This window comes from Natator depressus, chromosome 1, assembly GCF_965152275.1.
Source record: "Natator depressus isolate rNatDep1 chromosome 1, rNatDep2.hap1, whole genome shotgun sequence".
In the NCBI taxonomy this organism is placed as follows: domain Eukaryota; kingdom Metazoa; phylum Chordata; order Testudines; family Cheloniidae; genus Natator; species Natator depressus.
Genome location: NC_134234.1, coordinates 331,372,728 through 331,396,076, shown reverse-complemented (window position 1 = coordinate 331,396,076; position 23,349 = coordinate 331,372,728). Strand labels below are relative to the sequence as shown.

The window sequence follows — 23,349 nt, the reverse complement described above, 5'->3', positions numbered from 1 at the left end:
GGCCTCTCAGAGGAGGCCTGCGGTGGCAGGTTGCCCCAGTTCTTCCTGTCCTGAATAATGAAGAGTCCAATTCAGTCCTAATAAGGGCATCAACCTAAGAACCACTCACATGAGCTTCCCTTTTTAGGGCAAACACAACAAACCACATCCACGGAGAGAAGGAAGACCAAATGATGGGCTGGACCAGCTGAGGGGCTGGCAGGAAAATACCCATTTGGATGGACTTATGCAGTGCCTTGACCAAAAAGCAAATTATTTCACTGCACATATATATTAGACACAGGGTCCTGGTTATTAGGCTCAATTTCTAGAGCAACAAATGGATACTTGGAGAGGTTAGGTTGCCTATCTCTCGTCACCCAGCAAATCAGTGGCCAAGGTGGGAGCAGAACCCAGCAATTCTGGTGCCCAGTCTGTTAGACTAAGTACTAGAGAGTACCTGCTTGCGAGCAAGGATTGTGGCCATCTCCTAGGTTTCCAGACGGCTGTGTTCAAAGCAAAACATGCAGCTGGACAAATAATATTGATCAGACGTGTGTTAAGCCATTTGTGACTGATGCAAAGCACCATCAAGACTGATAGGAAAACAAGCTGTCAGCCCAGGATGGATGGGGCAATTCTTTGGATCATTTTTTAAAAGGTGTCAGGGGCTTATTGAATTTCTCTTGGTGTTCTCAAGCTTTAATGCTGCTATGGAGAGAAACATCCCAGTGATGAATTGGATGTGGACTGACGCAGAATTCCAGCAGACACCGAGAAGACCATGGCACTGGCGAGGATCAATCTGGATGACAAGTGCTTGGCATTTTATGAATGAGGGCTGTGCAGTTCAAAGAAAAAGAACCTTTAAAAAATAAATCTCTTCACCAAAAAAATACTTACAGGTGAATTGCAAAATAAATGCTTGGCCATTTCAAATGTTTCTTTATGATGTGCAGAAATATCTCAATACTATTTTTTTGGGGGGGTGACCCTAGTTTCCTGCTTGTTTTTTTTTTTTTTACATTGGAAATACCAGGTCCTCACTTTTCTCTGAGGAAACCCACCTGGGATGAGGGGTGGAGGAGCTGTACAGGTGGCTTAGAGCATTATGGGCCTGATGACATGCCCACTGCTGTGACTGGGGCTTTCCCCATTGAACTGAACAAGCTTTGGATCATGCCTCATGTGACATCACTTTCCAGGTCCTCCCAAGGTTTGCCAAGGTCCTTCATCAAACTAGGCAAGGGAGCAGCTGATATTCCATTTTTCCCCTAAACTGGGAAAATAAACCTTCTTTTGAGGCCCTCTTTTCACATCAGAAAGGGCAAGGATGAAGTTTTTTCTCTGATGTTGCACTTTACCTTTGAGACTTAAAGATTTTTAGAATGAGTGTTCTTCATGTGGTTATAGACGGGACAAAAACGCAGGATAACCTGTTTCAGTTGAATACAGTAGCATCTTTGTGTTATACAAAGGTGTAGTAAGGAGGAGAGCATCAGATGCCCTCATGAAAACACCAGTCCCAAATACTGGTTTTCTTTTATTCTGTATCCATTACAAAGAAACAGAGCATATTCCAGGGTGAAATAATTGCAGAAATGTTTCCTTAAATAGAAACAGCCTCTTAACATCTCAGATACAAAATATGATGTAAAAATGCAAAGACCATTTTATACATATTTGGGCCCAATTTTCAAACACCATCAGCAACAGCAGCTCTCATTTAGGCATCCTTGATAAGTGGTCAGATTTCCAAATGTACTTTGTTCACAGTGGGAGCTCTGGAAAATCTGTCCGTAGCTGTGAGTGCTGAGCACTTTTGAAATGTTTGCCAGCCTGACCTATCGAGTTCATCTAAATTTTCCAAAGTAATTAGTGATTTTGGGGTACCTCAATTTTTTTGGGGGTAGGGCAATTGGAGACACCTTAAAGGGCCTGGTTTTCAGAGTGGATGCTCAGCTATTTTGAGTTGTGTCAAGTTGGCCATCCCAAAACTGAGGCACCTAACAACCACTAATCACTTTTGAAAATTTAGATTATATTGTAAAGCCAATTGAATGGTTCAGAGTTAATATCCTTACAACCCTTCCCTTTTTCCTCCCCAATCCCCCCTCCTGCTCTGGGATGTTGTGCTCCTTCAATCGGTTTCCCAGGTTAGACATTGTGTCTGCTTTACTCTGTGAATGAGGTGCTGTTTGCTTGCATCCTTTACTAGTTAAGCTTGACAAGGAAAAAACAAAAATAAAGCTGACCTATTTTTTCCTAGCCAAAAACAACAGCAACTGATAAAATCCCAAATATGTGAATCTGTCTGGGAATAAGAGACTGAGATGGGAAAAGCAGATGAAGTGTTCTTGCACTGCGGCATCGCTTGATATCCCAGGTTGTGACACTTATGTAGGGTACAACACATACTGGATATACAGAAGCAGTTTTTGCTGTCCCTTATGTGCATATAGGGGAATTAGCTGAAGTGGTTTGACTCAAAGGATTTTCTTGAAACCCAGGTAATAACAGCCATTGAGAATGTGCTGCATGGGGGACCAAGTCTTGCTGTAATGTTGTTCTGACAGGAAGACTCCAGAGCAATCTGCTCTGCCTGTTATGAGCGGGACAGGAACTGTGGTTCTGCAGGCACTGGGCAATTATGGTCCTGATCCAAAGCCCCTTGTATTCAGTGGAAGTCTTTTTTTTCATTGTCTCCAATGGGCTTTGGATCAAGCCAGCTGTGAGCAGAACACATGTGCTGTGAACAAGGGTTGTTTTGTTCTCACCAGACTTGAGTGATGATTTCATGGAGGTTCATAGCCAATCCGACACTCAGGTGAATGCAAAAATGTCCTGCAGTTCTTAATGATTGCAGATTCCACTACAAGTGAAAACTCTCTAGCTCTCCTTGAACACACTTACCGCACAAGGCATGCCATACATAGGTGACGGATTCTTTACTTACACTGGGAGTAAGTGGTTCCGGTCCCACTGACGCTGAACCTGTTGAGATGGAGTCTGTGAGTGACCACGTTCTTCTGTGGCTGGAAGAGGATGATGTGCACTTTGGGCGCGAACAAACAGCCCAGCACAACAAAGCCACTCAGACTGACAGAGATGCACATGGTCGTGGTCTGCACCTAGGAGAGAGTTATTGAAAAGTCAGTGCTGTTAAATGCCGGGCAGTGAGGCAGCATGTACCGCAAGTGAGAATGTGACCATGGTAGTCACCGTGGGAGCTACTTACTGCTAGCTGTTTGTTTTTAATTTCTATAGATTTCTTGGTACCAAATTCACAGCTGTTTTTTCAGAAGGTCTAGAAATGAATGTGGCTTCAGAAAGTACTAATGATATGACTGAAAGCCCTAAAAAAATCAGCTCTACCAATGCCTTCTGCAATTTAGGATATCAGACAGCACACCCCAGCATTCATGGCACAGTTTGTTACTGCATGCTGTAATGCAAATTGTTTATGTATTTCAGCATGCTAAACTCTGATCTGAATAGCACTGAGAGGCAGAAATGCAAAATTCCAGAACAGCCATAATACAGCAGTAGGAGGAAACATATCTCAGTCTTGCATCAACAGGGATCTAGCCTGGACGATCCATTGACTTGTTCCACCTCTAACTCCCACGACCCTGTGATTCCCAGTGATTTACCTAAGGCCTAGATGGTACCCTGCTGATCTGTACATAAGGGGCTGCCTGCTTCAGTGTATGACAGCTAGCCTGGACACGAGAAGGCTAGTCAGATGCTCTGCATCCCTGCCGCATTCCTGGACAAAGCAGAGCACTTTCCGTAAAGCCTGGGATCTATGTGTGGCAAAAGGCACGCTGTACGGCACCAGATGAGGTCCCAAGAGATGGCTGTGCTATGCAGTGAATCCACTTGAAAGTTAATTCAGTCTAAGGCCTCAATCTTGATAAGTGACAAGCAACCCCTTGCATTCATGAAGAGGACCACTGACTTCAGTGAGATTTTGAGCAAGCATAAGGGCCGGCTCAAACAGGTCCGTTTGTGAGACTGGGTCTTAAAGCTACATTAATGTAGGCACAATTTCTCTCTGCTGTGAAATCCCTTTGTGGGGGGTCAGAAGATTCTGGAGGTAGCAACCAGTGGGCCAATCAATGCTTGTCCTTACAGCTTCATGGAGCCATTATCTAATCTTATCTATGTAACAACACTCATCATTGTGATAACTGGGTGCCAGTTCGCTGCCTCAGGTTCAGTTTAGTCTCTTTTCTTCAGAGCAGATTCCTCAATTAAAAGGTAGAATTACATGTTCTCAAACTCTATTACTTAATCTGGATTATTACACAAATAGGGCCAATTCTGCCTTCAGTTACATTCATGCCAAACTTATAGATTAACACTGCTATGGGGCTCAACTCTCAAAATAAACTTTATAAGGGAAAAACAGGGAGAGCAGGGAATGGCCTTTGTCATTATATGCAGTGTTGTTTTTGCCACGTTGGTCCCTAGCGAGAAAAGGTGGGGGAGGGAAGCGATATCTTTTATTGAACCAACTTCTGTTGGTGAGAGAAACAAGTTTAGGAGCTTACACACAGCTCTTCTTCAGGTCCTTTCTTTGGCTGCTTTATCTCAATCCTGCTCAGGGACCCTGACCAACAGCCATTTGTATCCATGCGGAGGATCTTTCTTTCTTTCTTTCCCTTTCCTTGTCGTCGTCTTCATCATTATATGTATTCACAGAGCACCAAGCAGATGGTCTGTATAATTAATAGAATAACCCCTTACAAAAAGCGATTACTTCAAGCTTTGCTCAGTGCATGGTACTCAGATGCCACATGGGGGTGGGGGAGAACCATTTAGGAACCTGAATGGACACAGAGAGAACATGAACACCCTGCCACATTTCCATTCATTCCTCTTTCCTTGCTTTCTACTGGCCCGAGCCAAAGCCCACTAAAGTCAGTGGCAAGACTTCCATTGATTTTAATGCAGTTTGGATCAGAACTTAAGTGAGAAACTACCACACACCTCTTTTCATGAGAGCACAGTAAACTGAGTGGTAGGACAATTTAACATCTGACTGTGTTAAACTTATCTAACCCCCAGACTTTTCCCCTCTGGCACATCTCTTACAGTTGCATCCCCTAAGGCTAGGCTAAGATGAATCTTCAGCTGAAAAAAAACAAATACATTAATTGCTCTCACTGGTGCAAATTTGTGAGTGATTATTTAATAACATCAGGTCCTACTGTTTCATTGATTCTGAAGTAGGACTACCCGCTGAAGTCAAAGTGGAACTTTGTAAAAATCAATGGTGTGAAATAGCCCTTTTCCCTCTAACATAGGAAAGGGCAGTTTGTTTCTTCCCATGGTATTTGTATTAATTAACTGGGTGAATTCTACATTTTATTTTATTTCATTTTCAGTTTTTAAAATGCACCCAAATCGCTGCATACGTTTCCCAGTAGCCTCCCATATTTTCACCCTTATTCATGCATCCGAAACCAGTTTCAAATATAATAATAAAAGCTCAATCCAGTCACCATTCACTTATTCATTGTTGTTGTTATGTCTCCTGGGTTGTTGTTTGTACCAACTTCCCAAATAATAGCTCCAGAGAGTGACCCCACCAGCATTGTTTTACAGGAGAATGGAATGAGTAGGTTACCGTTCGATTATAGATAACAAAAGCATCACTTATTATGTATAAAATTTTAGTCCATTTAGTAGGATCAGTGGCTGGAATTTAAGTGAGATTAACAGTGTTCAGACACCCAGAGTGGGAGCTGCCAAAGCACCTACATGAGAGTTCCATTCACTTCAGTCCTTCCTTTCCTGAACTTAAATTAATGAGACGTGCGCTCCTGACTAACTTCAGGTGCTTTAGGAAATCCCACTGCCAAAACCTAGTTCAATTCAATGGAGGTTTTGCACCCAAATCCCCAAGGTTCCTTTCAAATCTCAGCAATAGATAACAGAGTTGGAAAATATCACTTAAATCATCTAGTTTTATCCCAATCACGCTATAGGACTAGTCTTTCTAGCATACCCACTAACGTCTCATTTTATCTGTCCCCACCCATTGAACACTGTGTCCACCTCACTACCCAATTGCTTTTAGTGTTAAGAACTTTTCCCCAATGCCTATCTTTTCCTTCATTGGCTGCATGCCATTTCTCCTTGTCCTAACTTCTTGTGAGACTAAATAATCCCTTTCTTGTTACCTTGAAGTTATTTATAGACTAATCATGTCTCCCTGGGTTCTCTTGTCTAGACTAGACACATTTAGCTCTCTTTGTTTCACTCTGTGTGACTTTTGTTATCCATCCTTGTACTGTCTCTAGTCTTTCTGTACCTTTCCTAGGCTAAGGAAACTGGAACTACACATAATATTCTTGGTCTGGCCCCATCAAGCCTGAGTAGAGTGCAGACAGTTGAAAATTTTTTGACTACACTTCCTATTGAAAAATGCTGTTTTGTCAAAAACAAAATGTTTTGTGGAAACATGTTTTTGATGGGAAGGTTATACAGGTCCAGGAGGGAATCTCTAGAGAGAGATAAAAGATCCAACCCCAGAATAGCTAATAGCCTAGTGGTTAGAGTACTCACATAGGATTATGGGAGACCCAGATTTAAGCCTCTGATTTGGAATAGGGACTTGAACTGGGGTCATCCACATTCTTGATGACTACTCTAACCACCAGGCTATTGGCTTTTAGGGGGTGTGTCTCTCTCTAAAAAGTTCAAAAGGTCTAATTTCATTCCACGTTTCATTGGAATGAAACCACGTTTTGAAATGAAACAATTGTTCCCTGGCCAACCCTAATGTAGAACGATGCTATTAACTCCCCTGTTATCTCCCTGACATATACCACCAATTAGATCTGGACAAAAAATGTTGGTGAAATAGCTTGTTTGCCAAAAAATGCAGTTTCAGGGCAACCAAAACTATGAGTGAATGCACATCGAATCTGGCAAATAGTTTTGGCCGAATAAATGTGAAAAAGTTCATATTAACCATTTCAACTATTTTTGAAACAAAACGTTTTGACTTTTCATTTCCAGTGACATTTTGTTTAGAACTGCTGCTAGATTTGTTTTGTTTTTTTAAAAAAAAACTTAAAGGATAACAAACATCTGAAAATATAACAAAACTGAAAAAAATATCATTTAGAGTCCAACAAAATGTTTCGTTTAACCTGAAATTCTTTCTGGATTTTTTGGATCAGCCACTGAATAAAAAAAAAAACGAACATTTGTTCAACTCGACTGCCAATGACAGTCTTGTCTTTTTAGTTAAGAACATAAGAACGGCCATATTGGGTCAGACCAAAGGTTCATCTAGCCCAGTATTCTGTCTTCTAACAGTGGCCAATGCCACGTGCTTCAGAGGGAATGAACAGAACAGGTAATCATCAAGTGATCCATCCCCGGTCACCCATTTCCAGCTTCTGGCAAACAGAAGCTAGGGACAACAACCCTGCCCTATCCTCCATGAATTTATCTAGTTCTTTTTTGAACTCTTATAGTCTTGACCTTCACAACATCCTCTGGCAAAGTTAATTTTATAAAATTGACAGAAAGGTGAATGAATACAATGAAGCTTGGTGTAAGGACCTTGTACCACAGCTACCTCCCTCATTTTAGTAATCCTGAGGTTTACTGTACAGTTTGGTTAAGCTTTTAGTTAAAATTCGCCTTTATTAGATAACTGTTTTCTGAACCCTTGGTCTGACCTATTGTAACTGTGACTATCCATAGTAATATACCAGTGCATGAATATTTTACCCATGTGCTTCTGCCTCCATCAGCCAGACCTACTGTTTAGTGTAAAAACATTCTCTGAACAACCATAGTTCAAAGCAAGTCCATCATCTGCTTAGAAGTAAAGTAACATTTTCATATAAAGCAATCAGCTGATGTGTCTTATGCTTAGCAGGGCATTAACAATGAAAAGGGAATGTATGCCAGGGGCACTGGAGAGCACAAAAGTGAAAGACGTTTTTAGGAAATGCCAGGTTCCTGCTAAGTTGATGCACACAGTTTATAGAAACAAATGTCCAAAGACTTACTCTGTAGTCACTAGATGTCACATAAAATATGGGGAGGAAGGCCAGCCAAATGATGCACGTTGTGTACATTGTGAAACCGATAAACTTGGCTTCGTTGAAGTTCTCTGGGCACTTCCTTGTTTTGAAGGCATATACAGTGCATAAGACTACAAGGATTACATCATATGTTAAGGAGATTAACATACTCGAATCTTTGACATTGCATTTCAATATGACAGTCTCCCTTTTCTCAGGAAGAGTATACCGTCTGGTGCCCGGGGACTCCACTATGAGCCACACACACACCACCACGATCTGTACCAAGATGAGGCTCAGGCAGATGAAGACCTGAGAGCTGGGGCTGATGAATTTAGGCCGTTGAGCACCATTCTTCACACCGTTAAATATTCTGGCTATGCAGTTTGTCTTTGTCAGGAGGGCGGCATAGCAAACTGAAAAGGAACTTCCCAGCCCCAGACGGCGTAAGGTGCAGATGGCTGGAGAAGGCTTGGCTATGAAGAAGAATGTCATACTATAAGACAGGAAGACCCCGAAGAGTAATATGTAACACAGTTCACGGCCAGAAGCTTTGACCAGGGGAGTGTTGTTGTGCTTGATAAAGACTGCCACGACCATGAAGGTACAAATAAAACCCAGACATGCAATAGTAACGGGGCCTATTGCCCAGGCATCTTCCCACTTGACATAGTCCTCTGGTAGGTCATAGCAGCCAGTCAGGTCGGCAGTGGGCCACTGCCCAGGCCCGCAGTCTGCACAGGTAAATTCATCAGCCAAGTATTCAAAGGGCTCACAGGCAATGCAGATCCAACAGCAGACATCTCCTGGCTGCATGTTCTTCATTTCATTAGGGGCGCAGGGGTCGCTACACTGGGAAGTGGGGACAGAGCTTCTGGACCAGTGAATTGAGTCTATGTCCAGTGACAAGATTTCTGCCCAGTGACCAACCTTCAGGTAGGAATATCTGCCCCCGGCGTACTGGAAATTGAACACGTTGTATCGGCCTAGCCCATCTCCATAGGTGTCAAATTTGACCACGCTGTCCGCAGCATTGGGAGGGTTAAATGGAGCTGTCAAAAACAGAAAGAGAGGAAATGAACAGAGCGACTCTAAGCATTTTTCTTTCTTTTGGTAGGCATATCTATCTAGCAAGACACTGTCAGTTTTTTTAGACCATCTAGAGCGAGTGAGGTATTTTGATCCCAAACATCAATTATGAAATTTTCTTATTGGTAGAAGCACCTGTTCAAGGAACAGCTGTGTTATGAAAGACCAAAAGATCAAGGTCAGGTCTGAGACTTTACTGCAAATCTAAGGGAAGCAAGCTTTCCAATAGCAAAGAGCATGCATTTGAAATCCTAATGGTCTAAATATTGTTTTTCAAATTTGGTCTTGCTGTGGAGGTCACCTGTGAAAAGATTTCTCTATTACAAAGTGGCATCCCATGCTAAAGCTATGCACATGGGCCAAATTTCAAAATTATACATGTCCCGACTATATGGAATGCACTGCAGAGCACTTCGTATGAGATAAATCCTTTCAAGGGTCTCCTCCTTTTCGAATACCTCCATTTCCCACTGTTTTTTCGTTTCAAAATATTTCATTCTACAGACTGTCAAGAACATCTCCGCAGATCATTGGTAGCATGTGGACTAAGCCACTGGACTAGGAGCAGTTCACCTCTGACCACTCTTTCAAATGCACATTCTAAATATATACAGAGTCAGCCTGGAGCCCTCCCCACACTGTGAAGGATGGAAAAATGTAGCATTTATCTGTAAGGCCCTTTCCCCCAGATTTACAAAGACATCTCCTATTTGACCTATGTGCTAGATATTAATGAGCTCTATAAAGGCTCTATCAAAATGTACAATGGCTCAAATCTTCAGCTTGTGTAAAACTGGCATAGCTCTGTGAAGCCACTGGAGCTATGACCGTTTACACTGGCTGAAGATCTGGTTCAATACTTTTTTTAAGTTTGCTAGGCTCCTATTAACTTACAAGAATGAACTCATTTGACAAAGCTCATATTTAACTTTGCACTGAATATGCCATTCCTTGGATGGACAAACTAGAGATTGTATCCTGCTACTTCCCTGTTTAAAAATATGCATTTCACTGATCTACATATTTTTTGAATTTTTCCTCTTGGACCCAGCTGAATTAAAAAATACATTGAACATGGACAGCAACTGCTTGGATATCACACATTCTTCATCCTCCGTTGTTACTGGTGCAAATGTTTCAGAGGTAAGTCATGCTCCTAGCTGGTTTTTCCAAAGGTGGGTTTCTAGTAACCTTAGAGGTAAAGCATAATAGCCTCCACCTTTATCCCCTATTCAATTGCATGCTGATACCTTCCCTCCCACCACAAGGGTACTGTCCCACATTCGTTGCATGAAGATACAAGAGGAGAGCTCCCTTGTAGCCTGTGACTATAAGAAGATCATCAAATAGCATGAGAAATTTTAGCACCTGGAAAGGAAGTTGCTAGACTAATGCATGCTATTTTAAATCCTGCATATGTCTGGAAAAGTTATAATGTCAGGAGAGAGGAGGAAGAAGGGGAAGGGAACTTTCCCCAAACCATTCAAACCCCTTCGATATCCCCATTGTATATGCAATCCTGAACCTTCACATTGTCTCTTGTCGTTCAGGAAAGGGGATCATTGTTGGCAAGAGCTCAGTGTTATTCAATGGAATTCACCCTGCAGGTTAGAAGGCATTTTAAAGGATCCTCTTGGTAAGAAGCAGTTTGGATCTTGACAGTGTAAAATGAAGCCAAAAAGAGGATTTATTTGGAACGATCTGATTGAGAGGATGATATTGAAGTAATTATAAATTCCATAACAATTTCCTGCCATGCTTTTGTATCTTATTATTATTGCATCCTAAACAGTTAGGAATCCATCATACTTTGCTTGACTATATTGATTTTGTTACAGCTCTTTGTTAAGCTGCCTGGCATGCGCTACTGTGGTCCAATGCCGCGCTTGGGGAATGGATAAAAAACTCATGAACTGGAACTGTGACCTTCTGTGGGGAATCAATATTGTAGCACTTCGGACTGTTAAAGCTCTGGAGCGTTTTGGTTTTTTCCACAAGCTGCGGTTCGCAAAGGGAATGAAGAATTATTAAAAATGTAAGAGGAAATGGCAATTACAAGGTGATTTATTGTACCTCTCTCGCTGCAGCACAAAAGGTGAACAGCATCATTGGCAGGAAGTGAAAGCGTATTTACTGCTGGTGGGCAATAAAAGATTTCTCTGCTGGTGTGTCTGGTGATGGAAGTGGTTCCACTGCCCTTGCTAGAATAAATCTCCCCTTCCCTTCCCTTCCCTTCCCCCCTCATCTCACGTTGTGGTTGGTTAATAGCTTTTATTCTGTCAAACTCTTATTTACATAAGCAAAGCCCTTTAGTTAAGGATGTAATTTCCCCCTCCAGTTTACAATCCATTTCCTTTGGATTTCTTGGGGTAGATGGATTGTATTTTCTAAAAGCATTCACGGCCAAATTCTGTCTCCCTTAGCTGACGGCTGCCTCTTGGCTGATAACCTGGGGACTAAAGATACCTCCAGAGCTAAAAGCATGAGCTAAAGCCTTGTGGCTGTGGGATGGCCCTGAGGGGCAGGGGGAACTTTCAAACACACAGATCTATCTAATATCTAAGTCCGCAGCTCCTCCCATTGGTTTCACAGGATGGACCGTGACATTAGGCAAATCTCAGAGCAAAGAAGTGGTGCATAAACTGCACCTGCCTAGGAGCAGTCCTAGAAGGCACTGACACACAGGTACCCTCTTCCCTTACTTGCACTGAGGAGGGGTAGGGAAATAGTAATTTACTGCTGAGTTACGCCAGCTGCAAATTAGTCAGCTGTGCTGGGGGTTGGAGCTGAAGCTTCACCCATTGCTGTCTCGTCCCAGCCCACTTCCCACCCATCTGCTTCAGCATGTAGCTCAGCTTTCGCTTGTGAGGCTACTCTCCAGGCCTGGGTAGTCTGGGTAGCAGTGGTGTAAGGGGAATACTTATTCCCCCGTGTGGGTGGCACAATCTAGCCCAATGAGACTCCTGGCAGAGCAAAGCACTCCCCTGCATGACTAAAGGCAGCAGATACTTCCCTGGAACAGCCAGGCCTCCCTGAAATGACAATCTCCACGAAACAAGTAGCAAACTCCCAATACAGGACAACGAGAGGGAAGATTAAATCAGTTCCTCTCCCCGCTCCCTCAGCCAGAAGCACCGTTAATATAAAATCATAATGCAGCTCTTAACAGCGCTTCAGCAACGTGCTGTCATCGCCACTGTCTCATTTCATTATTCGTAGCACGTATGGAGATTGTGGAAACTGTTAGCACCCGCTTAATTTTGACAGTTTATTCACTGGGCAGCAGTGGGTCAAATCCTGTGAGGTGCTGAGCTACTGGAACTAGAGATGCGCAGCTAGTCTCAGAATCAGGGGCTGGAACCGGCCAAGCACTTAGTGGTGTGCTCAACTCCAAGCATGCGGCTTCATGGGGCTGCACGTGTGCTTATGGTTAGGTACGTGCTCAAGTGCTTGGCTGATTGAGGGCCAGAGTTCTTGGCATCCTGCAGTAGTAAACCCCAGCACTGCAACCTGGTTAACAAAGGTGATCATCAATATTAAAAATAGTACCTTTTACATATGTATATAAATATTGGCACTCAGGCATGGCCTTAGGCACCCTTGCACACTGGTTGCAGAGAGCTACAGAAAGTAAGACCCCCTATTCTATGTGTAAGGGGACTGTTGCCCCCTTACTAACATTCAGTGGGGGTGTTTTAGTTGCTAGTTCCCAGTACTAAAAGGGGGAAGGGTAAATGGGGAATCAGGACCCTGAGACTGCCAGTCCCTAGGAGCAATGGGGAGAGGCCAATGCTCCAGGTCCGAATGACAGGGCGGGCAGGCTAATCAGGGAGTCAGGAGGCCAGGGAGGTCCTGTCCTCTGTGTGAGCTGGATTTGCCTGGGTCAGACAGAGTGGGACCAAGCTAAGGAGATAGCAGGGGCCCAAGCTGAGCTGGGGAGCAGAGCTGTGCCAGATCCAGAGGGACCAGAAAAGCAGCCCAGAGAGAGCAGACCCTGTGCTGGGAGCAGAGCTGCAGCAACCAGACCCAGAGGGGCCAGAAAAGCAGCCCACGAAGCAGGTCAGTGCTGGGAGCAGAGTCACAGAAGCAGCCTGCAGAGCAGACCTGTCCTGGGAGCAGAGCTGTAGCAACCAGAGCCAGAGGGGCCAGAGAAGCAGCCCAGGGAGCTGGAGGCAGAGCAGCAGCCGTGCTGAGGCAGATTGGAGCTGGGGCCGGAGCAGTCCGGAGCCGGGTGTCATGAGCAGCTGGGGAGAGCGAGGGAGGACCCTGGGCAGTGGGCCCAGCACAGGGAAACGCCTCAGCCAGGAGGCTCTGCAAGCCAGACTCGGAGGGGGATTGGTAACCCCGACAGGGAGTGGGCAACCCTGGGAAGAAGGGCCCTGCCACCTAGAACCTGAGAGCGTGTGGCCACCACCAGAGCGAGTGTCCAACCCACAGCATCCCTACAGCACAGCCAGGGCCTGGGAAGAAGGCCTGGGACTTACAAGGAAGAGACTGAACTGCCCTGACATTCCAGAGACACTGTTTGTGATGTTCCCTGCCACAGAGCAGGGTGATGTGTTTCCTTTAACCTTTCCCATTTTTCCTTATTCTTTTTAAAATTAATTGTTGATTAAATAACTTTCATTTGCTTTAAATTGTATGTAATGATCAGTGGGTCAGAGAAGTGCCCAGTGCAGAGAGAGTACCCCAGAGTGGGGACACCCTAGCCTCTGTCTTAGGTGACCACAGCAGGATTGGGGGTCAAGCCCCCAGGAATCCTGGGCCCAGCCTTGTTGGGGTTACGAGGACTTTGCCAGACAGGAGAGTGGAAGGGGAGTCCTCAAGGGCAGGGAGGCCTCTGGGTTAAGGAAGTGGGAGTGAGGACTCGGATCCTTTTGCTAGCCCACTTCACCGGGGTAGTGCAGAAGCTAGGAAAGCTCCCCACAATAGCGGGACTTACATATGCACAGTTACACATGTGCTTAACTTTAAGCATTCAAGTGGTTGACTGCAATGAAGCATGTGCAAAAATGTTTGCAGGATAGGGGTCCAAGTTTGTAAAGACAATTAGTCTTACAATTAAAGTGATCGACTCAAGGAACTCATCTAGGGTGACCAGATATCCCAATTTTATAGGGACAGTCCCGATATGCAGGGATTTCTCATATAGACGCCTATTACCCCCCATCCTCTGTCCTGATTTTTCTCACTTGCTCGCTGGTCAACCTAAACTCATCTATTTAGATTAACAAAGAGAAGATTAATGGGTGACTTGATTATAGGCTAGAAGTACCTACATAGGGAACAAATATGTAATAATGGGCTCTTCAGTCTAGCTGAGAAAGGTATAACACGATCCAATACCTGGAAGCTGAAGCTAAACAAATTCAGACTGGACATAAGGCGTAATTTTTTAATAGTGAGTGTAACTAATCACAGGAACAATTTACCAAGGATCATGAGGGATTCTCCATCACTGACATTTTTAAATCAAGATTGGATGTTTTTCTATAAGATCTGCTCTAGGATTTATTTTGGGGAAGTTCTCTGGTGTGTGTTATACAAGCGGTCAGACTAGATGAGCACACTGGTCCCTTCTTGCCTTGGAATCTATGAATTACAGCTGTCTTTCTGCCCATGCACATACAGACAGATGCTTGCATTTTTGGTGGCAGTTGATAGATAAAAATAAATTACAATGCTTGTGTGAGGGTTGAGAGACTTTAAATCCTTTGGATAAGGAGGCTGAAATCATTTGACCAAACGGTGATTGATTAAACTAGAATATGGGGAACCAAAGAATGCAAATGAAACCCTTTGATGGTAGTAATTAATGTAGCTGTTGATTATATATAAAATTACAGAAGTCCCTGCGAGGAGGCCTGCACTGGGTCCCTCCCAGGCCTCCTCGCCTGGAGAGTTTCACAGCCTTCCTCACCCATTTGGTCCCAGCCAACAAATGATCTGCTCAGGCCCTTCAGCTCCTTTTAACTGAGCCATTTGGGCTCTGATTGGCTGCTTCCCCGCAGCTTTTTCAGGCAGTTTTGGAGGACCAACTTTCATTGCTCCTTTCTGGGGGGCAGGGTGTGGTAAGACCACAAGACCTCCAGCAGGGGGCCTCAAAGGGCCCAGTATACTTCGTCACAGTGCCCAATTACATCTATGCAAAGAGGGTTAGCTAAAGTAAAATCTGTAAACCAAAAAAACAATATATAAGTTAAAGGTTTCAGAGTAAATTTAAAGTCACTTAAAGGTATTACCCAATTCTGCCTAGTGCCCAGTTACAGAGCAAACCCCACCGGACTAAAAATAGAGGTAGGATACCAGTAACACATTTCAGAAGGGAAGAGCCGCCCAGTTTATTGCACGGGTTGTAGAAGGTACATCTAGCCTTGTGGCCCATTGATGCATTTATGTGCTTGGTGCAAACAGCTCATGGCCTGGGAGCCTAGCACAGGTCCAGAATTGTTGAATTGGTGGAGCTGAGAGAAATGGGTTTATAGAGACTGCCCATAGGTACAGCATAGACCCTCCTTAGAACAGGCTGCACTGATGGGAAAGCTAGTTGAGAAAGCCTGGCTCAGGATGGGAGGGGCCAATGTGGAATTGACAGATAAACTCCTTCAGATGGAACTCACATGCCCACATAGGAGTCAAATCAGACACCAAGGAGGTTGCTCCAGGAGATGGAGGTTACAGCTGGGAGACACAGAGAGGCTGTGGCGATAGGAATCTGAACAGCAGAAATATTGGTAGCTGAGTATGCGGTGACTGTGAGAATAATTTGGTGACATGCTTTCTGGGTGCCAGATCTCACAAGATGTTTAAACAAACGTCTGGTGAGTGTTGTGGAGGAGCCTGCAGTCATGGAACTGATGGTACACAGTAGGTACCCATGATGCAGGGAGGTGTAGGAGAGAAATCCTACTAGTGGAATGTACATTATTGGGGAAAAGGTTAAGTTAAAGGCTGGTGTGGTAGTTCTCTCTGAAATGCCTCCAGGTCCACACATGGGGCCAGCTAGATGGAGAAACTGCAGGATCTCACTGCATATATGAGAGGAGAGTGAAAGAGAGGTTTCAATATATTAGGTACTGGGAAACTCTTATGGGAAAGGAGAACCTATCGAAAAGAGATGAGCTTCATTTTGAGCAGACGGGAAGCAGGCTGTTAGATATGGTTTTATGCGTAGGCAGTTACCTCTTTGGTCAGGAATGGATTCTGCAGAATACCTAGCAGGTGTTTGGCACAGTGCTTAATGTATAAATGTCACTTTAGAGAAAATAACACTTTTAGCAGCTGAGCGTTCGTGGAAATAACAGCAGATATGCCTAAATCTGAGAAGATGCAGTGTCTTAAATAAAAAAAAAAATCTGTTCTGTGCTTGCAGTATGTAATCTTCCAAAACAAGGTGCAGATTAGAGACAGAGCTCAGTAGCACAGAGACAGCTCATTAATGACATGCCTTGACAAAAGCGTTGCATATCCTCAGCCCTGCTGTTTCCTAAGTCTTGATTTCATGCGGTTCAGAAACAAATGTAGGAATGCGTATTGTGCATACTAGAGCTACCTTCCTCAGTAGCCTGCTGGCCCCACAGCCCTGTGGTAAGTGGTACCTCATGAAGCTAATGTGGAAATGAAAAGGTAAAGAACCGATTAGATCTATGAAACGCTGAAGTTTCCTGGAAAGTTATGTAAAACCCCTTTAGTCACACTAGATGGCGCTAGGAAAACTACCAATAGCGGATGTAAGTGTGGCAAAGAAGACATTTATGCAAGTAGATAATATGAAAATTGTACTTTCTATTAACCCCTTTCTCCCCGTTTCAGGGGCATATTCATTGTCTTGGCAAGGCCTTATAAGGAAGATCCTCAATAATACAACAAGACACATGGTGCCTGGGGCTCATGGGCTCCTCTTACAATGTATCCTGCAGGACTCAAGGAGTTAATTTAGCTTTTCATTCTCTTTGAGTTAGCTACATACAATTTGGTGCACTTGAAGTGATTTATTTCTAGTGTGATTACATTTCAAACCACATAGAGCGTTGAATCAGAGCTCACTGGCACGTGTTTCTACACCAGTGTAACTCCACCAAGTTCAGCAGGGCTACTCCTGATTTACACTAGGGTCACCGAGAGAAGACTCACACCCAGAGTATTCTCTACACTACTGCTCAAATGGTCTCACTTTATATTAAGATCCATTTACAAATAGTTTATAACGGGTTAGTAAATAATTAATAGATTTAAAAAAAACAAATCAAGTGTTATAGTGTCCAGGAGGTTGCTTGCAAACATCTTATAACAACCTATAACACCTTCTCCTGATGTGCTTATACCTATCCGTAACACATACTGCTCATGTCTATCATATAACATTTATTAACCCTTTATAAATGTAACCTTACTATCAACTGTGACCGATCAGATTTTATATTCAGCTCCATGGCTCACATTTCAGCTAAGCAGCTTAACTGACTTGCTGTTGGGAGCCAGAACATGCAGCTGTCAGCCCTCACACGACTATTAATGGAGGCCTGGTCTATATTAGAAAATTAGGTCAGTTTAACTAGGGCTTTCAGGGGTGTGAAAAATCCACACCCCTAAACTGCATAGTTAAACTGAACTAAATCCCCGTGTAGATAGTGCTAGGTGGATGGAAGAATTCTTTTGTTGGCCTAGCTACCACCTCCTGGGGAGGTGGATTACCTACGCTGATGGGAGAATTCCTCCTGTCCATGTGGGCAGGGTTGATGCTGAAGTGTAGACAAGCCCAGAGAGTCAAATAGGAAAGTCATGCCTAGCCTAGTCTCAATAGGGGATTAGGCCTCAATAATGCAGGCCAAAATGGGTACGTTTACACTGCAAACAAAAACCTGCAGCTGGCCCATGCCAGCTGACTTGGGCTCACTGGGCTCGGGCTAAGGGGCTGTTCAGTTGCACTGTAGCCATTCAGGTTTGGGCTGGAGTCCCGGCTCCAGGACCCTGCAAGGTGGGAGGGTGCCAGAGCTCGGGTTGCAGCCTGAGCTGCAATGTCTGCACCGCAATTAAACAGCCCCGTAGCCCCTTGAGCTCAAGACAGCTGGCATGGGCTAGCCACTGGTATCTAATTGCAGTGTAGACATATCCAGTGACAGCAGCTTGTATGAGCTGTCAAAGATACGTGCAAGAAGAAGTGTCTCTCCTGAAAGCAGGCCCTGCTGCCCAGCTCTGCCAGCTGACCACACTCTTGGACAGATATGCCTATGCAGACAAAACTTTGTAAATTAGACCTCGCCTTAGGTAGGGAAAACTCATTAGCTGTCTCTGAGATGAGCTGGTTGCATGAAAACAATGCTCTTTGTTTTCCTTTCTGTCTTGTCCACCTACTTGCATGATCCCTGCAGCCTCTGCTGTTGAGGAACCACTGGCTGGTTGCAAGGTGGCAACCCATAACCAAGGTGATCTTTTTCTCATCACATCATTCTTACTCAGGACATTTTGGAAGTTGCAGGTGGAGCTCTGATTTATCAAAGAATATTCAGTTTGATACACGGAAAATATGAAGCATATAAACATTAGCAAAAAAAGATTACATTTTTTAAAAAATGTAAGAAAAATTTCATGAATCCTTAAAATTAAAATGGCATTAATATAATTTTTAAAAATCAAGCAGTACCAAGGCTAATTTTGTTAAAGAATTCTGTTTAGCTGATAACTGACAAGCCATGGGAACGTACCGTGGGATTTCAGCATTGATGCCTGTGGATTGATATCAGGCTTTTAAGTTAAGATTATTCACTGTCAGAAATGGCTGGCACAAAAGGCAGCAAGCATGCAAGGTAATTTATACTAACAATCAACTTGTAATTACAAAGGAAATTAAAGCATGACTTTAAACAGTCTAACTCCTCCCTCAGGCCAACTAGTTGTTTTGTAAACATGAGCAAGGGGAACCCAATCCCATTATGAAGAATTATGGACCTTTTTAGGGTGACGGCGTGAAACTTTAGGAGAGGGAAAGCTATATTCTAAGTAGATCTTTAAAATCCTTTGTGATTCTTTGAATCAATCTGCAAGCTGATGACCTTGCTTGTACAAATGCTGAGGACTATAAAGTTGCTTACACAGGCCTAGATTCAGACTTGGACTATGTGCCCTCTGCAAGGAAGCAAAAAACCCCTTTACACACTACACAAGCTACTCAGATCATTGGACCAGGCATGAAAGGTCTAAGCAGGGGCATGTCCATTTAATCCTTCCCTGGAGCAGGTGAGTTGGCATTTGGTGGGGAGAGGGATGGGTAGAACTTTGTCTCAGTTTCCCCAATGCACTGGCTAGTGTAGCTGAGCTGGCCTAGAGGTTGTGCTGTAATGTGCTGCTTGTATAAGCCAGTGGTAATGTACCAACATCCCCTTCTCACCCCTGTGTCTTTGAAGTACAGTACCTCTAAGGGCTGCTCTTGCAGTTCTGCAGCTTATGCACCATCCCTTGCTCCCTTCACATCTAGCCCACAGATTGCATTTGCATATAATGGAAGATGGGTGGTTAGGCACTAAATATCTATCACATTCATTCAGTCCCTCTTAATCTGTGTCGCTTTGGATAAATCTCAAGGGAATTTGAATAGACTCAGAAATTAAGATATTGAAGCATGATGATGGTGAAGACATTTTTCTCATGTGTGGGGGACCTGGAGGATGAGAGAGATGTTTCCAAAGAATGCTCAAAATGTTTTTAATTAGCTACTTTCAGACTTTAGAAATAGGAACCAAATGAACCTTGAAATAGACCTTCTGTCTGTTATTGTCTAATTGTCTTGATATAAAGGAGCTCCCAAATTTGACAGATGTGGATTTTATAACTTGTAATGCAATAATATTTGTTTTTGTTACAAAACTACCAAAAATTCTCCAGCAGTTACTATACAATTTGATAATTCTGAGAATGTTTGCAAAAGTAGATTGTGTTTCCAATAGGAAAACATAGTGCACTCCAAGCAGAGCAATAATCCCTTTAAGGTAATTAATCTTAAATTGCCATTCATATAAAGGATAATAGAATGCTGTACAGTTTGAATAGAGACACAATGCTATGTTGTTCTGGGTACAGTAACCCTCGTGCCCATACAGAGTGGAATGGACATGCTAAGATGGAGAAGAGTGTAGAGCAGATCAATTACAGTGATTGGGACAGGGGGTGTAATATTGGTGGAAGGGAAAGATGACCTGAGTTTCACTTGGAAATGTAAACAGATTCAGCACCCCATAATAATCCCCCACACAACATGCAGAGGTTCAACTCCCAGAATTTTTTTTTTGTACACAGTTGCTTACTCTAAGGTGAATTTGCCATGCACATGAGTGTAGTGGAGGTGTGAACATATAGACTCCAAATGGAGAATCAAGTGAGTTCATGCTTTCAGTGGGACTCTTCGCATACATTAAGTGCCTTGCTAAGTTGGGGCTTGGGTTAGGATATACCTTTTCTGTGGGATCTCTCCTGCCTTCGATATAAGATGTAGGAATTACATCTAATATCATGAGGGGTTAAACCACCATGCAGGGAAACATCTTACTAATGTCCAAAATGCCTAGTCAGCCAGTTCAGATGTGAAGTTACACTATGCACACCAATGAATAACAATAGAGGGATGGTGAAATAAAAGATGTCCACTACTGGCTTTTAAGTTAGTCATGTGTATCACGTCCTCCCAGATGCAAAGCTGACAAGTCACCTTACAATGCCATCAGAGTTCATGGGAGTCTCTTTTCCAACAACATGCAAGTTGCATATCCTGTTAATACTTCTGCATTCCTCCACTCCCAAGGATAGAGGATAAACCACGATGCACACATTTCCCCCCTCTGCCCAATGTTTTGCTCCACTGAATGTTCAGCAACAGCAGGAGCAATCACTGGACTCAGGGGGAAAGACAAAAAGGGAATATTGATGTATTTCCCCGCATAAAGGTGGAAGCATAGACCAGCAAGAGGCAGAGGTTGAAAAACGGTTGTAGAGAACTTAGAATGGCACTGACAACATAGCTTCCAAACCTACTGTGACATTAGACATATTTCTATGATAGAGTCTCAGAAGAGGATTTTTGTTCTTCAGGATACTGGAATTCCATGTTGGAGACAGTCAGTCTATCTTTGTTTGAACTGTAGTGGTCCTTGAAAACCAAAAGAATAAGCTTAACAAACTTCCCTGATAAAAATTTCTATTTACCATTAACATAATCCTATACTATCTCTTTTGTCATCATTCAGTGCTGATCAGCATCCTTTCCTCAGCACTGATCGATGTCCCAAGTATGGGTGCATGTATAGGACCCTAAGCTGTTGGCGGTGTAACATTTTAGAGTAGATGTATACATGTGAAGACCTGGGCAAATTCCAGTTGGGAATCAATATGGGGGAAATTCACTCCTGTGCAGAAGGCCAGTGCAGGGCATAAGTGCCACTTATGTCCCCACCCAGCCTTCAGAAATAGGGGTTAGGTAGGACTTAAGTGGCACGTAAGCCCTGTGCCAGCCTTCTGTACCAGGGGAAATTTCACCTATTGTGTCCTCCTGAAATTGCTTCCAGTTCTATTGGGTATCATACACCTCACTTCTTGTCAGGTTGTGGTGTGCTATTAAACAAGCCCCACAATTTAGCCTAGAGAAGTGATTACATTTCCTAGGAACCTAGGAATTGCCACACTGGATCATTTCCATTAGCCAGCTAGGCCAGTGGTCTCCAACAGTGGCAAGTGCCAGCATTTTGTGGTGAATGGAAGGACCAACATCTGTGTGGGCCAGTAGAGTATGAAACTCCCATTGACTTAAAAGAGAGTTGTGCACATGCATCTGAGAACAGAATTTACTCTATTATTAGAAAAGATTCTAAAGAGGGATCCTTTTGGATAAAAGGCACTATATAAATATAAGCCACTGGGCTAAATGTAGAGGTGACATAAATGGTGGGTTAGATTACATATTGGCAAGTGGAAGAGTGGGCTTGGAGCCAGAAAAACAACCCACAGGAGGGGATAAGGAGGTGCAAGATAAAGTGGGGTAGGGCCCTCAGTATGTAAGTTACATCAGTTTACACCCACTAATCAATGTGTAACTTCCACTATCATTTGTATCACTTCTGCATTTGGCCCTGTGCCATTATTCCTGTGCATTAAGGAGTTGGTTGTTTAGGCCTTAGATGGCATCCTAATGAGCCTACAAGTTTCCTCTGCTTTACGCCCCTCACCCTTGAAGGCCCAACATTGCAGACACCATCTTTCTGGCTAGTTAGTAATGGACATGTTTTCCTTTGTGGCCCATCAATGCTGCATCTCAATTGACTGGATGGTTTGCTATTGACTTGACCTAAGACACTCCATCCCTTTCAGGGCTCAGCATGTTCCTGACCATTGTTCTGTTGCTAGTGCAAAGTGTGGGCGCAGTCAGGTCAAAAAAACATTCCCATGTCTCCAGCATAGTGTGAGAAATTGCAGCTGAAGGAACCATCCTGTAGATGTTTCTTTTGCAACCTCTCGGCTTCTGATTCTTGAGCGCAGCCCTTCCTTGGAGAAGTATAGTATGTTAGCTAGTTAAGTCCTTGTATAAAATACGATTTCATGGCAGGAAGAAGGGAGAACAAGGAAATGACTCACAGGATAAAAGCTATGAAATATTATATTCCATTATTACCAATATCTGCTAATAAAAATGCACTGATGCTAAACTAAACTCTGTTTGAAATGCTTTATACATGTTTAAAATGTGTATCAAACAAACAAACAAACAAACAGAAAAAGAAAGACACATTGTCCAGATCCAATTCCCACTGTCTATAGTGGGAATTGTGTGGGAGGTCAATTTCAGAACAATGATTCCCACATAAAATATTCCTGCCTAGCCACTGTGTAGAGCTGGTTGCTTATTGAATTTGCTTTCGACAGATACAGGTAGTCTAATGGCTGGTTCTGAGTGTATACGACAGATGGTCAAGCATTTTTCAATGCATTTTTTAATGTTTTTCAATTTTAAAAAATGCTGATTTGTTGAAACTAAAACTTCACAAATCATGGTTGGGATTGATGAATTTCCCAACTTGAAAAAATGTTGAGAAAAAAGGTTTCAAAATTATTAAAATGTTTTGTTTTGACATTTTTTGGAACAAAAAGTTCTGGCTATCTTGTCTGAAACAACATTTTGTTTCAAATTTAAAATAAAATGTATGAAAAGTACTGAAAGTGAAATGAACTGTTTTGAAACCATGGA

At 43.2% G+C, this 23,349-nt stretch overlaps 1 protein-coding gene across 2 annotated transcripts in view; it reads right to left on the bottom strand.

Annotated features, from left to right (window-relative positions):
- The window catches only part of GRM3 (glutamate metabotropic receptor 3), a 151,361-nt gene that overhangs the window by 6,000 nt on the left and 122,012 nt on the right, over nt 1-23,349 (bottom strand). For both annotated transcript variants that reach the window (XM_074942572.1, XM_074942573.1), the window contains exons 4-5: nt 8,019-9,085; nt 2,936-3,110 (exon numbers count right to left, since the gene is read on the bottom strand). In XM_074942572.1, the coding sequence (XP_074798673.1) occupies nt 2,936-3,110; nt 8,019-9,085 (1,242 nt within the window). The remainder of the gene's footprint in view (nt 1-2,935; nt 3,111-8,018; nt 9,086-23,349) is intronic.